The 18,799-nt window shown below is 32.4% G+C and overlaps 1 protein-coding gene across 1 annotated transcript; it reads left to right on the top strand.

The window, feature by feature from the left end:
- Window positions 1–8,723: 8,723 nt before the first annotated feature.
- LOC134692376 (uncharacterized) lies at window positions 8,724–9,881 on the top strand. Its single transcript, XM_063552826.1, has one exon. The coding sequence runs from the start codon at window positions 8,724–8,726 to the stop codon at window positions 9,879–9,881; it is 1,158 nt and encodes a 385-aa protein (XP_063408896.1).
- Window positions 9,882–18,799: the final 8,918 nt, after the last annotated feature.

The raw sequence follows: 18,799 nt of genomic DNA, 5'->3' as shown, positions 1-18,799 counted from the left end.
TTGTAATACTTGTCATTATGGTCATAGTTCATTTTAAATTATTGGCCAGTTAATTCATCATTCTTAATTTGATAAAAATCATTTCATATTATAATTTTTTATGATGCAACATTTTCTGATGTTTACCAGAACATTCACAAACACAAAAAAAATGTAAGAATTCACTGTTTCATCTGTTGTACCAAAGGACCTGTCCCTCAGACTTGGTCATAAAAATGTGTGCCATGTTAACAGGTCAAAATATAGGACATTATGTCATTATTGTTAATTATTTAGATTTTATTAGTGGTTTTTATTGTAATTTGTTGAAATTTTAGAAAGAACTTGTACATATTACAGATAAATCCATCTAAAGTGTTTTTCTTCAAGACAAAACAAATTGTTTTTAGTGAGCAGGATTCAGATTGTACTTTGTACATTATATTTTTTTCTAACGATCATTTGTGCATGTTGTATCCTAATCATTATACCAAAGTATAGTTTAGATAGGTTACGGTTCATGCAGGGTCAAGTAAAACAGGTTTCACTCTAATAGTAATTAGAATTTTGCTCTTTCAAGGACAATTTCCTCTTCCAGTACACAACACATGAGATAACTGTGGTTGATTGTTTACATATTTGGTATAATGGTTTAAGTGTAGATGAAGATATCACTGTGTTATTTTATTAAGAGATTAGTTCATTGGACTTCACCATATTAAACAGTTATATGCCTACATGTGCAATGTCTGGCAAATTTAATATTGAAATATGGACACAGCCATGCTTTAACACCTTCTATATACCCATAGATAGAAGTTAATGCCATTTTATCTTACTTTTACAAACTCTTGTGGTTACAATTTTGGTAGAATTTATACTTTTGTATCACTTCAATATATTGTGTAAAGGCAGTGTCTTTTTCAAGGTTTTGTTTTTTCAATGATATATTGTATGTTTGGTGTAGTACTTGATAATTATATCAAATGTAGTGACATCATACTTAGGTACAATTATGATTCTAAAAAGCTGATTAAAACCACCATCCATGTCTTGTTGACATTTTTCATTGGTTGATAGGAGACGTGTGTGTCCACATTAAATCTTGTAATAATTGTCTGTAGCTGGTTTGTAACAATTTTACATTAAATTACTTTTGTGAAATAATGAAATCATGTTGTAGAAAAAATATATAAAATATTTTGACAAATCTCTATAGAAATCCTTGTATTATATATATTGCCTTGACAATCATTATTGTTGTTGTGTTACAGTGTAAGTTGTAGTTTGTAATCATTTTATTGGTTCACTATAATCAGTTTGCTGGCATTAGCTTTAAAGTGATATTCACATAAATGGAACCTGAGCACATTAAGAAATACAACTAGTCTTTTGACTGTCCATGATGAATAACAGCTCAGAATTATTTGGATTATACACTACATAGCACTAAATCCAGTTTAATAAATAATTGTATGAAATAAAAATCAACAAATATCTATCAGATTGATGCAAAAACAAGAATGAAATATCATATGAATGAAATATTAAATTATTTTTTAATCTAATTATTTAAAAATTCAATGAAATGCAAGGAAAAAACAATCAAGGCATATTATATAGTGACAATTTGGTTGTGTATGATGTACTTTATAAGTCATCTCTATGTAAAATTTAACGGTAATAAAATTCATGTTAAAATATACATACTAACTAAAGGGAGGCAACTGCGGTTGATTATTTATATTCCAGCAAGATTTAGATTTAAGATGTAAAAAGGGCATAAACAATTCTGATTGTGTACCATTAGTCCATTAAATATTTGAAACCTTGACCAAATTAAATATTTTTATACATTTGTCTAGTGTACCCATGTCCTGGTCATGAAGCAAGTCATCTATTTTAAAAATTTGATGATTTCATGTTGCTTATGGAAAATACCTGCATGAAAAAAAATTTCATGAAAATGGTACAGATTTTTTCACTTGTGAAGTGTTATAGTATATTAAGACTGATAATTGTTAGATTTTGGAAAATTGTTCATTTTGCGACATGTTGTACACATTTTATTTGACAATTAATTCATTCAGTTTTGCATTGAACAAATTAAGATCAAATGTACTTTAAGAGTTTTGTACAGTTATCTATCTATGATTGTATAGTACACATACCAATAAGGAACATTTACCAAATAATATGTAAAAGTATTTAATTTAAAATAGTTTTTTTCTATTTTTTTCTGCAATATGTTTATAATTTTCACATTGTATAGACACAGATTTTAAATAGTGAGTTAGTTTGAATAAGTATTAATTATGTAATTAAATTACAGCATTATTTTGTTAGGTATTGTGGTATATTTTAAATGTAAGAACATCATGTTTTGTGATTTTGAGAAAAAATAAATGTCTTTGTATAAACCAACTTATGTGTAATAATATTAAGTAATAGTTATCACCCATATTGGTGTAGATAAATATTCAACAAGATTTATGTACCTCCTACATAGATGTAAATACACGTTCAAAAGATTTATCTCCCATATAAATGTAAATATGCATTTGATAAGACTTATCTCCCTTATTGGTCAATAAGAGTTATCACCCATATAGATTTAAATAAACATCCGACAAGAATCATAACCAATTCATTTGTAAATAAACATTGAAAAATGTAAATTCACATTTGTCCAGATTTATCTCCCCTATTGGTGTAAATAAACATTTAATAAGACTTATCTCCCTTATTGCTGTAGATAATCATTCAATAAGAGTTATTTCCCATATAGATTTAAATAAACATGCAACAAATTTATCACCTTATAAATATCCAACCAATTTATCACCAGTTCAGATGTAAATAAACATTCAAAAGATTCATCTCCCCTATACATGTAGATATAAAGATTAACCTGTAGTTCTTTTACATTATTATGTCATTTTGTCTCTGGTGGAGAATTGTCTCATCTTCTTATTTTTATATTTGACTAGAGTTATTTCCCATTAAGGTGTAAATTCTGTATCTCCCATATAAATTTATCAAATATATGTAGAACAATAAATTCATTAATTCCACAAATTCCTAAAATTCCTGATAAAATCCAGGCATGTGACAACCCTCTTCAATAAGAAAGCAAAACATGATGTTCCTATTAATAAGAGTATACCTTATAGTTGTTTTGTTAAGTTATTGTATTTTTACATATACCAGCAACATCTTCATGAAGACATTCTGTTCCACCTTCTAAAAATTTGGATATTGGAAATCATGGTAAAACCCTGACCATTTCAGGTTTAGATTGGTTATATCATGGTAAAACCCTGATCATTTCAGGTTTAAATTGGTTATATCATGATAAAAGCCTGACCATTTCAGGTTTAGATTGGTTATATCATGGTAAAACCCTGATCATTTCAGGTTTAGATTGGTTATATCATGGTAAAAGCCTGACCATTTCAGGTTTAGATTGGTTATTTTTAGTAGAACCCCCAGGAGTATTCCTGGTCCTGTTTTGAATTTAATGGTATGTCTGTAAAAATTAGATTTTTAACATTGAAGGACAGAATGTCTTTACAACTTTATACATTGTTATTGGTTTTTTAATGTTGTTTAGGCTGTAGAACATACTTTAAGTTTATCGGATATTCTGAAACACAAATTGATATCTTTTTTCATCAACATCAAAAGTCTCAAGAATTTGAAGTTCCCTCCAGTTAAGTTTTTAATATTACAGTGTTAAGCATTAGTTTTAAGCAGCTAAGACAAAAACCAGAGATTGTTTTTAATAAGCTTTAATTGGTAAAAAATTGTATTGTTGAATTTTAACTTTTATCCACTCGTCATAAATTTTAATCAGATTTCTCTGTCAGTGTTTATTGATGTGCCATTTAGTAGAATAGATAATAGATTATAATTCATGTCATAAAGTGAAACCTGTCTTTAACTTTGTTGCAACAGATATTTTTTTTAGGTTTAGGCAAACATTGCAAAAACATTTCTGTTTATGGTTCAGTTGAAACAGGTTTCACTATATGTTTACAGCAGAATTTGTTCTACCATATTTTGTATTTTTTATCAACTGGTCAGACGGGCAACGATAGAAAATCTCATTTTCTTTAATTGTTTCCTAAGGAATAATTAATTCCAACTGAAATCTTTTCTTACAAGTTAAATGGTAAATGGGATAGATATACAGTTCATAAAAGGTTATTTTTAAATCTCAATGTGCCCAAAATTTCACATACAAAAGTCTATGTATTGCAACTCTTGTAGACTTATTGGAATTATATCATGCTGAAATAGACATTTGCTTTACACTTTTCACAGCGAGTTTTTTTGTGATTTCATAGGGTTGAATAATAAATCATTTGGGAAAACAAGAAATAGAAAATTACCCAATAATTTGAATAATTCAACTTCTTTACCTTTTGAGAGTACCTGTTTTCTTGCACTGATCTCTATATTTAAACAAAGACGACCAGTTGATTAAAAAAATATTTAAATGCTTGAAGCAGGAGTTCTGCAAATATATATTTTAAATTACATATTAATTATATAGGATAGATATTTTACACAGAAATAATATGTACAGTCATATTTAGTGTTTATGAATATTCATGACTTTGTTAATTTACATTTATTAGTGATTATGAATATTCATTATGTTTACCAAAGATTTTGAATGTGATGCTTTAAGTTGTCTCTGGCCTATTGCCGTATTATGTGTGTTGATTGTTGTTCAAATTGACAATCAATAAATCAGTACAAATGGTGGTTTTTGTTTATTTATCAAAAGGTCATATGGTATAGTTGGCTGGAATGACCCTGCTAGCAAGAAAGACTGATCCATTCAGCAATGTGTTAGTTAGGGAGGATATCAAAAGTTCAATGTAGGATAAAACTTAATTCACATAGGTTTTTCATTGACCGTAAACTTAATTTGGGAAAAATTGATTGAGCAATATAGATATGTATATATATGCCTTGCACCATATAGAAATTCTCAAATAAAACTGTGAAACCAAAACATCCTCATGAAATGACTGGATGAGACATGTATATGTCTTAAAACACTCCATGTAGTATAAGTCTTCTCAAAGTTCATGGCGAATGTGTCCTATGACATAGATGATGCCCTTACTTGCATATCATATAAAGGGAAATACCTGAAGGACAATAAAAGTGACACTACCCAAATTTGTACTTTTTCTGGGTTTAGTGGTAATAAGTATTGTGTATAAGCAAACTTGAGTTTAAATAACAAGGGTAAAACTAAATGCCCCCTCTGCTACTGCAGGGCCTAAAAAAGAAGGTTTGCTGTGATTGCCAAGGAGACAACTCTTCACATGAGACTAATTGACAGAAATTAAAAAAGTTGTAGTTCACTATATGGCCATCAACATTGAGCCAAAAAAGCCCATATTGCATAGTCTGCTATTAAAGGCCTTGAAATGAAAAGTACCTGAGGAAAAAACTTAACGTTTACTAATAAACCATGGAAAAAGGTCAAGATCTAATGGACATATAAACCGCATGTCATTCCATACAACAAAATATAGTTGATATATACAGTCTAATTCATAGAACCAGTTGGCTTGTGTTGAAGGTATTTAGTAGAAGTTTTACTACAGGCGTCACAATATACTTAAAATTATCACCAATTTCTAACGATGAGCTAGTACGAAGAACCCTGCCATACAGATATAGGAAGATGTGGTGTGAGTGCCAATGAGACAACTCTCCATCCAAGTCACAATTTATAAAAGTACACCATTATAGTACAGCCTTCAACATGAAGCATTGGCTCACACAAAACAACAAGCTATAAAGGGCCCCAAAATTACTAGTGTACAGACATGTACACCGTACAATATTACATAGCGAACACCAAATTTAGACCTATTCATTATAGTATTTGGGAAAAGCTACAAGAACTAATCATTGCTAAATGAACAATGAAAATAAGGTCAAGGTGAGATGAAACCTGTCAAACATGTTCACCTTACATTACAATCATTCTATACACCAAATAAAGTTGACCAATTACTGATAGTATCTGAGAAACAGAATTAAAATTGACCAATGAGCCAGGTCAAGGTCTTATGTACATAAAAATAAAATTGAAAATGGAAATGGGGAATGAGTCAAAGAGACAACAACCCAACCATAGAACAGACAAAAAATGGGGAATGAGTCAAAGAGACAACAACTCAACCATAGAACAGACAACAGCAGAAGGTCACCAATAGGTCTTCAATGCAGGGAGAAACTCCCACACCTAGAGGTGTCCTTCAGCTGGTCCCTAAACAAATGTCTATACTAGTTCAGTGATAATGGACGTCATACTAAGCTCCAAATTATACACAAGAAATTAAAATTAACCATATGCTCCGCAGGGGGCAGCTTTATAGGACCGCAGAGGTCGAACCCTGAACAGTTGGGGCAAATATGGACACAACATTTAAGCTTGATACAGCTATGAATTTGGATTGTGATTTAATAGTTGACACAACATAGGTCACTGACACAGAATGAATGTGGTCTAAGAACTTAAACTTAAAAACTTTAAATTTTAAATTGGACATACCTATTATGGTCCAATATCCAAAATCTAAATACATTGTTAGATTCAGCATATCATAGAACCCCAAGAATTTAATTTTTGATGAAATCAAATAATGTTTAATTTTAGACACTTTAGACCTCAATGTGGACCAATTTGATAACCGGGCCAAAATATTAAAAATCTAAATACATGTTATGATTCAGCATATCAAAGAACCCCAACAATTCAATTTTTGCATATCAAAGAACTCAATGATTCATTTTTTTATGAAATCAAACAAAGTTTAATTTTGAACTTTTTTGTCCCTAATTCCTTAACTGTTGGGACCAAAACTCCCAAAATCAATCCCAACCTTCCTATTGTGGTCATGAATCTTGTGTTAAAATTTCATAAATTTCTATTTACTTATACTAAAGTTATTGTGCAAAATCCAAGAAAATGCTTTTTTGGGACCTTTTTTTGGCCCCTAATTCCTAAATTGTTGGGACCAAACCTCCAAAAATCAATCCAAACCTTCCTTTTGTGATCATAAACCTTATGTTAAAATTTCAAAGATTTCTGTTTACTTATACTTAAGTCATTGTGCGCTTATTTGGACCCTTTTTGGCCCCTTTTTCCTAAACTGTTGGGACCAAAACTTCCAAAATCAATCCCCACATTCCTTTTATGGTCATAAACCTTGTGTTAAAGTTAGAGTGCGAAAACCAAATGTCTTCGGACGGCGATAATGACGACGACGACAACGACGCCACCAACGTCATATCGATATACGACCAAAAAATTTTCAACTTTTGCAGTTGTATAAAAATCAAACAAGGAAGGCTCCTGACTTTGGACAGGTGCAAAAATGTATACCTTACATAAAAATCTATCATGTGAACGTATTTATAGCATTTCATATTTAATATTTAAACCATTTATTGCAGCTTCTATTTCAGGTTAGGGTGAAGGTTGGCTCCTATTAAAACATTTTATAGCTGATGCTTTGTTTACACCTGGAACCTGTTGTTCAGTGGTGGTAGTTTGTTAATGTGGTTCCAAAGTGTTTCTTGTTTTTGTCTCACCTTTGCCTAGTCAAAACAGGGTACTGTATGCTGTTTCAGGTGGTGGCGGCAGCATCCACAATATTAGTTTGTGATTAGGTCAGCTTATGATGAACCACAAGAGGTAGGTCAATCATATTTGGTATGCAGTTGTATAAGCATTGGCACATCTCATTTCCATGGAGATTATTTGACCCTGCCCTCTCAGTTATGGTCTATTGACTATGAAACTTTTGCTCATTTTACATGTATTAGTTTGTGATTGGGTCAGTTGAGTGGGCAACACAAGTGGTAGATCAATAATATATGGTATCTGCTAAATAAGCATTAGCACATCTCTTTTCCATGTAGAATATTTGGCACTGCCCCCTCTATCGACTTTGAACTTATACTTAGTTTACATGTATTAGTTTGTGATTAGATTAGTTTAAGATGAACTGCTAATGTAAAGTGAATGATATTTGGTATGCAAATTTATTGGCATTTGCAAGTATTGTTTCCATGGAGATTATAAAGCCCCACCCTCATCACGGTTTATTGACTTTAAAAATTTTACATAGCTTACAAGTTAATGCTAATGTTTGTGTTTTGGTTTGTTTAAGGGAACAACTTATAATAAGTTAATGGTATTTGGAATGCCGTTGTATCGGCATTGACACATCTCATTTACATGGAGACTGTTTAGCCATGTACCTCAGTCATGGTTCATTGACTTTGAATATTTGCATAACTTATGCAAGATGTTAAAGTATTGCTATTTTAAGTTGAACATTTTTGCATTATCAAAATACAGAAGGCGAGGTATATCTCTGTGATAACAGTTTATCAATATAGATTAGCCTGTATGTTTTCCTGTTTGATATTTTTTTTTTAAACTAGTTAGTCATTTTGGTGCCCTTTATAGCTGGCTGTTTGTTTATATCAAAATATGTACTTACCTGTCTGAAAAACATTTGCAATTACCCCTTGGTAACCCCTTGCAATCGCTAACTTTTAAATTATCTCCCTTTCACGATCTCCCGAATAGAAGATCACTTTACCTTCAGCGAAAATGGCTACAGCCTAATCGCATTTGGTTTGAAAAGCAATCGTTAATATTATATTAGAAGGAATAGACATCGAGTGATTTCGATACAATGGAAGACAAGTATAAGAGCTGTGGAAAGTGCAGTGCACGTATGAACGTATTAGATACGCACGATGAATGCTACCGACATCGGATTTGTCATAAGGCCTTTCCCTGCAATGTTTGCCGGGAATGGAATGATGAGAAACGGTCACTCGTGGATAAAATGCTGGAGAAAGCAAGGTCAAAGCTTTCGTTTTCATCAAGTGCCGTAAGCCCTTCTGTGCAGGAGGCAGGCAAGAAACTTGACACGGCAAAGCTGAGTGAATTGGCGTCGCCGGCAAAGCATGAAAAACTATCGAAAGTTCGAACTGATCATAGTGCAGATGATCGTGAACCTCAAAGTTCGGGAGTACATTTTGAAGCAGTTGAATTTAACAAATTTATAGCAGATCAAGTGCAAATGCAATTGAAAAAGTTGTTACCACAGGTACAGACGCAAGGCCTTATTGCAAGTGATGCAATGCATGCTTCCATTGACTCGAAATGTGAGATTTCGGAGAGTCAATCTTTGTCTAGGCCAAGGGCCCACTATAGTAAATTTATGCCATCCGATGATCAGATTTCTGTTGTTTCCCATGAAATCGAGGATGAAATAAGTATGGGTGGTTCGGCTATTTCTGATGAAAATAATAATGATGCCCACTCTCAGTCACATTCTCATGAAAAAGACTTTTCTCTGTTTAGTGAAGGAGCACCAGGATCTACTGATCCAATTCAATGGAATAATTTTCTCCATAAATTGACAACTAAATTAAAAATAGATTGTTCAGAGGAAACTGAAACAGAAACAGTCAGAACTTCCTATTTGCCTTCAAGACTGAATTCTGGCAATTCAAATAAATCAGCTCATTTGAAATTACCTCTAGAGGGTACCACAGTTGAAGTTTTTAAGAATATGGAAAAGGAAGCCATGTCTGGAAGACTCAAAAATAGGTCTGTTCGTCTTAGAGATGATAAGGCCTTTCTGGTGTCGAAAAAAGATTTCACAGAATTTTGTTCCCCTCCAAGGCTTGATGATAACATAGAGAAGGGTTTGTCATCTACTATGGGAAATAAGAAAAAAGGTTTTGTAGACCGTAAAAAGTTTTCACACTCTTTACCTTCCTTTCATAAGGAATGGATGCTGAATTTAAGAAGGTTGACAACTCAGCTAGAACATTGTTAAGAAGTGTTTCATATGGCTCTTTGATAGCAAGCTATATTGATGTTGCTGATTCAGAGGAAGACAGGGTAGAAGCATGTTCAGCTTTGGTAGCATGTTTCAAATCTATGGCAGATATGACTTCACGTATAGTTGCTAACTCTGTTATAAACAGAAGGAAAATTTTCTTAAAAAATGTTGATTTCACTAGCAAAGCCACATCAGCAAAATTATTGAATTTACCTTTGAATGGCGCACAACTTTTTGGTGGTAAATATTTTGATACTTTGCATTCCTCAGCTGAAAATATAAGAGATGCTAAAGAAACACAAAACGTTTATCGTTCTTCATTTGTTCCTGGAGGGCAAAAAATTTGATGACGGATCTAGGAAAAGAAAATCTCAAGAAACTTCTAATGTATCCTACAACAAACCTGCAAAAACATCAAGATATGATAAGCAGGATTTTAATGACCGTCGTGGCACTGACACTTCGTCTAATTTTCGTGCCTTGCCAGCAAAACAAGGAGGAAAAGGATCTTTTTTATGGAAAAATTCCTCCCAGAAAAATTTCAAGAAATAAACAATTATATGTCTGCGGTAAGTCTACAGGTAGGAGCACGGTTGTTAAATTACCACAGTCAGTGGTTTCAAATAACTCAAGACAAGTTAGTACTTCAGATAGTGAAGAACGGATTAATTTTAGATTTCATAAGTCTTCCAGCTTTTACAGGAGTAAAAGAGACAGTTGTACTCAGAGTAGATACAAAAAGATCTTCTATATACGAAGAGGTAAATTCTTTGTTAGAAAAACATGCTATAGAGCCTGTCCCGACAAGTGCAGAAAATCAGGGTTATTACAGTACAATATTCATGGTACCAAAAAGACAAGGAGGTCTCAGACCAATTCTAAATTTAAAACCACTAAACCAGTTTGTCATACCTCATCACTTCAAAATGGAAACCCTCCGATCGATTCTAAAAAGTCTGAAAATTGGGGACTGGGCAGTAAAACTGGATTTGCAAGATGCTTATTTCCATATACCCATTCACAAACATTACAGAAAATTTCTACGCTTCAGCATTTTGGGAAAAAAGTATCAATACCGAGCTCTACCATTCGGTCTACGATCGGTTCCAAGGATTTTCACAAAAGTGATGGCAGTAGTAGGTGCGTTTCTGCGAAAACAAATGATTCACATATTTATGTACCTGGACGATTGGATGTTAAAAAACAGCATCAAAGTAAAGCTGACAAAACAATTACAGTACACTCAAGAATTGTTAAAAAATCTGGGTTTGATAATCAATGTGAAAAAATATTGTTTAGTTCCAACTCAAACAATAGAGTATCTGGGAGCAGTGATTCACTTAAAAGAAGGTCTTGTGTTTCCGTCTCTAGAGAGATTCAAAAATATAAGTCAGATGATTCATATATTCCTAAATTCACAAACAGTAGAGGCACGTGTAATGTTGAGACTACTTGGTCTAATGGCTTCATGCATATATTTAGTTCCATGGGCCCGACTGCACATGAGACCACTTCAGCTTTATCTTCTAGCTTGGTGGAGACCAGCTCTACACAGTTTAAATCATTTGATTCCACTGTATCAACCTCTCCAGGAACATCTATTCTGGTGGCTAAACCGAAGAATTTTTTTCAAGGGAGTGCTATTAGAACAAGAATCTGCTCAAGTGACTCTAGTGACAGATGCGTCACAGTCGGGATGGGGAGCTCATATAAACAATTATCAGATAGCAGGTGTATGGTCGCCTCAGTACAAAGTAAAACACATCAATTGGCTAGAACTCAAAGCTGTGCAGTTATCACTGCAAACATTTCTGATAAAAGTACAATTCAAAAGTGTGCTAGTGAGAAAGGACAATGCAACTGTCGTAAGTTATCTGAACAAACAGGGAGGTACACGATCCCCAGACCTTTGTTACTTGGCATGGGATCTTTTGAAATGGTGTATAAATCACAATGTCAAAATCCAGCTGTTCATATTCCGGGAAAAAAGAATATTATAGCAGATGCCCTGTCATGCCTGTCAAGGGGGAAAATTACCATTCGTTTGACAGAATGGGCATTAAATACGACAATAGTGAATTTGCTGTTCCTTCAGCTAGGAACACCAGTAATAGATCTGTTTGCGACTTCAATGAACAAGAAGCTGTCAGTGTTTTGCTCTCCTTGGCCGGAAGAAACAGCAGTGTCAATAGATGCACTGTCAATGATATGGACAAATCTATTTGCTTATGCATTCCCGCCACCGATCATTCTAAACAGAGTATTACAAAAAATACAGAAAGAGGACTGTGTAATTTTACTGATAGCGCCAATGTGGCCGAGACAGTCGTGGTACAGTCAACTTCTCAACCTGTTAATAGACTTTCCAATACAACTGCCTGTCCAACAAAATCTATTAAGTCAAAATGGAATTTTTCATCCAAATCCAAGTGTTCTAAATCTTGTAGCTTGGAAAGTGTCAAAAGATCTTACACTGCAAAAGGATTTTCACCAAAAATTGCTTCAATTATTTCCAATGCACGAAAACATTCAACACAGACAGTTTATAATGCAAGACTCAAGATATTTGACAGCTGGTGTCAAGAACGGAGTATCAATCCCAGTACGGCAACTGTGCCAGAAATAGCTGAATTTCTTATGTTTTTACATACTGTAAAGAATTGTAAGCCAAGCACTTTAGCTGGCTACAAGTCAGCAATAGCTTTAATACATTCATCTAAAGATAGAATTTCTATTAACATGGATTTGCGTAACTTTATTAAAGGATCGTACAACATTAATCCACCAATAAGGCAGTTGGCGCCAAATTGGGATTTGCCGTTGGTTTTGCAAGTGTTAACAAAGACACCTTTTGAACCACTAGAAGAAGCAGAATTGAAATATTTAACCTTAAAGACAGTTTTTCTTATAGCATTAGCTTCTGCTGCAAGAGTCAGTGAAATACACAGTTTCACTATTAATGACAAACATTTCAGGAAAGAGCAAAGAGGTATTCGGTTGTTGCCAAATATGCAATTTCTTGCTAAAACTCAAACTTTGAATAAACCATGGGAACCAGTATTCATTCCCAAATTTGAAAACTATGCTACAGATCCAAAGGATTTACTGCTGTGCCCTTGTAGAGCACTACTAGCTTATATTAAAAGAACTGAAGTTTTGCGCAAATCATAAAGACTCTTTGTAACATATCAAAAGAATCATCATGTAGAGGCTTCTAAGAATTCCATTGCACGATGGATTGTGAACACGGTTAAATATGCATATGAACATGCAGATACAGACACACTTCAGTTTGTGAGAGCTCATGATACAAGAAAGCTCTCAACTTCTTGGGCTTTATTCAATGGACTTTCCTCTCAAGAAATTTTAAGAGCAGCTCATTGGTCAAATGAGACAACATTCACCTCATATTACTTAAAGGATGTACCAGATTTGGAATCTCGCTTTGCAAAAGCTGCAATTTTGCATACAGCTAACAGAAGACAGAAGAAGTATTAAGGTAGATATTTTTTATTTACTAGTTACTTTCTTCCTCTTACCCACCACCTTTGGGTTTATGCTGCAAATTCTTTGCAAATGTTTTTCAGACAGGTAAGTACAGATTTTGATATAAACTATGGTTTTTTAAAGTAAAAACCTTGTTTATGATAAATCTGTACTTACCTGTCTGACCCTACCCACCTCCCCACCTGAGGAAGTTAAGTTTTATATAATGTATATAGTTATTTCGCCTCAGGTAAAGTGATCTTCTATTCGGGAGATCGTGAAAGGGAGATAACTTAAAAGTTAGCGATTGCAAGGGGTTACCAAGGGGTAATTGCAAATGTTTTTCAAACAGGTAAGTACAGATTTATCATAAACAAGGTTTTTACTTTAAAAAACCATAGTTGTGAGCAAAGGTTCTGTGTTGAAGGCTGTATTTTGACCTATAACTTTACTTTAACAAATTGTGACTTGGATGGAGAGTTGTCCCATTGGCACTCATACTACATACTGGTATAGCTATGTCATCCATGTTAGTAGGCAGTGTTGGTTGGCTGGTCAACTGTCATATTTTTAAAACTAGATACCCAAATAATAATAGTAGCCAAATTTGGTTTAAATTTGTCCTTGAAGTTACAGAGAATTTTTTGAAAAACCGATGGATGCCAAGTGATGAGATAAAGGACCTATGACCAACTAAAACTTCTTCACAAAAGTCATCTGTAACATGTACACACGACATGAAGTATTCTGACCCTCTACCTTCTAAAATACAGGCTTTTAACAAACAATTCCATTAGTACCAAGTTAGAGTACAGGTGATTCCTTTGTCTCATATTCTACCACACTTAATGCAGTTAAGGCAAAATAATGTTATTGAATGCACAAATAAACTACAACTCCAAGCAAGGAAATTTTGTGAGCTATTCAACACAGAACAAACAGTTACACATCACTTCATATTCAAAGTCATATCAAAAGATAAGAACAATAAGAAATTACCTTATATGGAATGGGTTTTGCCCATTGTTGAAGACCTTGGGTCTACATCCTAGTCTTTGGTCGATCTTTGGTGGATAATTGTCTTATTGGCTATCAAATCACATCCTTATGTCCGTATTGTGTATCTATATACTTGGGTAGTGATACCCCAATATATATACAATATATATAAATTCCCTTTCATTCACAAAAAGTGAATCACAAGTGTACTTTTTGGGTTTTGTCATTGAATTTCTGCATTTTTATTTAGTTTTTTTTTAATGGAGTTGGGGAGCTGGCAATGAAATTTAACCAAACTTTCAAAGACTACATGGAAAATGTATAATTACTCCAGCAGTGTTCAATTCTCTGAATACTCTTAAGAATTTGTTATATTTATAAGAATCTTAAGATACCTTGCTCTCACTATATTTCAATGTTCAGTTGACCAAGAAATAAGGGTCAACACCATTTAATACCCTGTGTGTAACACATCTTTCCTCACTATTGTGCCATTTCATGGTAGTAACTTTCATTGAAGGAGGAAGACAGACATTTGGTAGGACGACTGAAATCTTAGTCAATTGAGATGGAGTCCAGCATAACTGGAAGGACCACTGAAATCCTAGCCAATTGAGATGGAGTCCAGCATACCTGCTATACGCTGGTAGGACCACTGAAATCCTAGCCAATTGAGATGGAGTCCAGCATACCTGCTATACGCTGGTAGGACCACTGAAATCCTAGCCAATTGAGATGGAGTCCAGCATACCTGCTTTACACTGGATTCCAAATTAACCAAGTCAGTAAAGACAGACATTTGGTAGGACCACTGAAATCCTAGTCAATTGAGATCGAGTCCAGCATACCTGCTATACGCTGGATTCCAAATTAACAAAGTCAGTGTTGACAAATAACACAAATAAACAAGTGTAATAAATTGCAAGTCATCAAAACTTCAAAATAAATTACGTCACACAAAAAAACTTGACTCTAAAATCAACAGACTGATGCATAGATGTAAAGGCCCCAACAATCACAGACGTGGCATAAATAAAATAAAGACAAAGTGACTTTACTTGGGCAATTTATTTGACCATCTAGGTCATTCATGTACACAATCATCTAAATTCTCTGTACAAAATAGCAAAAGGCCAAACATACAATTTGATATCTGTAAGGGGTGTAAGACAAGGTAATCCTCTGTAGAACACAAATTATATAACACTACGTAACATTGCACTAGAGTGTCAACCTTATACTACAACCTTAAAAATCTAGATTCTAGACTTTGTTCATTTTAAAAATAATAATAAACATTCATTTCTTACTTACTTACTGCCCTTGTACACAAATGGCATGTAGGGCAGTAATGAAGATTTTAGGCATTCATTGCTGTTACTTAAAGCACAGAAAACACACAATTTCCACTTTTCTTGAAATTGGATGATATAGATACCTACTTGAGAACTTATGATAATATTTAAATCCCTACTTCTAAAAATAATTGTTTGGTATGAACTTTAAGAAATGATAACATTTGAAACAATATAAAAGAAATAGAGATTGTTTTCAGAATCTATGGAGAGAGTAAAATATAACTTAACATACTACAAAAAAATATCAGAAAAAATATGTACATTTAGAACTATAAAATATTTATTATCTGAGGATAACCTTGTCCGAGAGAAATATACAAAATTACACAGCCTTGTTATAATGGAACAGACTATAATGGTTATACAATCTTGAAACAGGCTATAAAACATCTATAGGACCCAGATTATACCAAATGCACATTCATGTTACATTCTTGCCAATCATTCAATGCAATAACACACAATTTCAATTTCCTACAAACAATGCACATTTAATTTAAACACTCACTGACAGGCTCATGTTCCAGTTTCTCATAATCTTGTCACCTTGAAATTCATTGCAAACAGCACCAATAACTTAAAAGAACTTTCTTTCTTTTTTTAAAATGTGACGTTTTTGAAATGTTTAATAATTTATTATTTTTTTATTGTTTTTTATGGTAGTGTGACGTTTTTTTTTAATGTTTAATGGTTATTTTTTTTTTACTATTATTCTTTTTAATGGTGTAAACTGAAGAGAATAATCGGGTCATACATAAAAAGTAAAATCACAAAAATACTGGACCCAGGAAACAGAAAGTCCCTAATCCCTATGTTTTTCATGTAAAATAATTTTGTTCAAAAAGACAAAGCCTTACATATCTGCAATATCATGCAGGTAAGTCAACTACGTAGAAAAATGTGTTTGACAGTAAAAGTATCAAAATATATCACGCATAGATTCATCAAAATTTTACATAAAAGACAGTTCTTAATGTTTCATGTTATGTTTATGATATAAAATACTGATACATATGTACGTCAGTAAAATGCCTTTTTTTTATTGGATTCTTTAACAGTGAATTACTTGCATATAGCCTCTACACATAATAAACCATTTATAATTTAATTATTGTTGATTATGAGAAACTGAAATTTGTCTTGTACAACTTTAAAACTAATGATTAAATGATATTTATATGACAGTTATAAAAACAAATATTTATCAAATTAAATATTTTGCATTTGGCACCTTTAAAGTGGTTTCCCTAATTCTATGGAAATTTATCCCTTTTTGAACCCATTGTATAAAAAAATTTAATCAACATGTGGTTGCTGGTGATCTCAGAAGATCATTGGATGATTTTAAGGGTCATGACCTTTTTGGCTGACTGGATGAACCAAAATATGATAACAGGTGTTAATGAAATTGACAACTTCGTGCAATGTGAAAGGCCTCGAAGGGTATTTTCGGTAAACAAAAAAAGAAAATGTTTTTTTAATCATTAGAGAAACAGATTCTTACATAGTTACTCGTGGATTATCGGATTTATCCAATCTCGATAGTTAAATTATAAATTTTAAAGTACTCGCCGAGGCGGCTCGAACTTTAAAATTGATAATTTAACTATCTCAATTGGATAAATCCGATAATCCACTGGTATCAATGTAAGAATCTATATTTAATATGAAAAGTTTTGTATGTTACTAGTTGTTTAATAATTTTTTCAAAGGTTAATGTCTCTTTGGAATTTAAAAAATGATGTTTCAACCTAAAAATAAGTCTGGTGAAATATAATTTGAAGAGGTTAATAAAGTAATGCTATTTCACAATTTATGATAGAAATAAATTTACATTTTTAAAAAGATATAATACCCTTTATAGCATATTAAGAATAGCATAAAATTTTAGCTTGTGCTAGAAATAAATTGACTGACAGCTGTTTGTTTAATATCAGGATACAAATATTTAAATAATGTTCAGAAAGAGAAGAAATCAAAACACTAAATCAGAAATGCAATAACATAATTTATGTAAAATTCTTAATCAATTCAATAATTTCTACCCAAACAATAAATAAATCAAGCAATCAATCAAAAATGTACTAAAATTGGTTAAATATAAATGTAAGAATTTTACAACTCTATTGTTAGAGGTGTTCCTTACAAAGGAGGTGTATGCATAGAAAGGCTTGTCAGATACAAAGAGTACTATAAAAATAAAAAGTAAATTCTCACCTAAGAAACTTGGAATTATTGTTACTGAGGATATATATAAAAAAAATGTTAAATCTAAAATAAAATAAATTACTTCAAATAATTATAGACTAAATGGAATTCTAATATTTTCAAATTGTTCAAGATTTCTGTAAACTAAAAATATCTTTTAATATTTCTATCTATAAAATGGATATAAATGAATATGAAATATGTTATCTATGAAATCATTCAAATAAATCACCTCTTACAAACCACTCTTAGAGTAGAATTCTTATACAAAAACTTATCGGCACTGCACTTTCAATTAGGCAAACCTTCTTTTTTGGCATATCAATAAGTGTACAATGGGATAAACAATAGTCTATTTAAAAATCATAAATTTGATTCTGTTATTACTTTTAAAACAATTTCTTTCTCTTTGTCAATTGTGGATCTAAACTGTACAAAACATGCAAAGCATGATTAATTGAAAGTGTTATATAGACATTTTAACCATTCATAATAACTAGAGGCTCTAAAGAGCCTGTGTCGCTCACCTTGGTATATGTGAATTAAACAAAGGAAGCAGACAGTTCATGACAAAATTGTGTTTAGGTGATTTTGATGTGTTTGTACATCTTACTTTACTAAACATTCTTGCTGCTTACAATCATCTCTATCTATAATGAACTTGTCCGTGTAGTTTCAGTGGAAAATGTTAGTAAAAATTCACAAATTTTATGAAAATTGTTAAAAATTGATTATAAAGGACAATAACTTCATAGGGGGTCAATTGACCATTTTGGTCATTTTGACCTATTTTTTAGTCTTAAATTGCTGTATATTATTGCTGTTTACAGTTTATCTCTATCTATAATAATATTCAAGATA

This window comes from Mytilus trossulus, chromosome 12, assembly GCF_036588685.1.
Source record: "Mytilus trossulus isolate FHL-02 chromosome 12, PNRI_Mtr1.1.1.hap1, whole genome shotgun sequence".
Classification (NCBI taxonomy): domain Eukaryota; kingdom Metazoa; phylum Mollusca; class Bivalvia; order Mytilida; family Mytilidae; genus Mytilus; species Mytilus trossulus.
The sequence above is the reverse complement of the archived record's forward strand: the minus strand, read 5'-3'. Positions and strand labels throughout refer to the sequence as shown.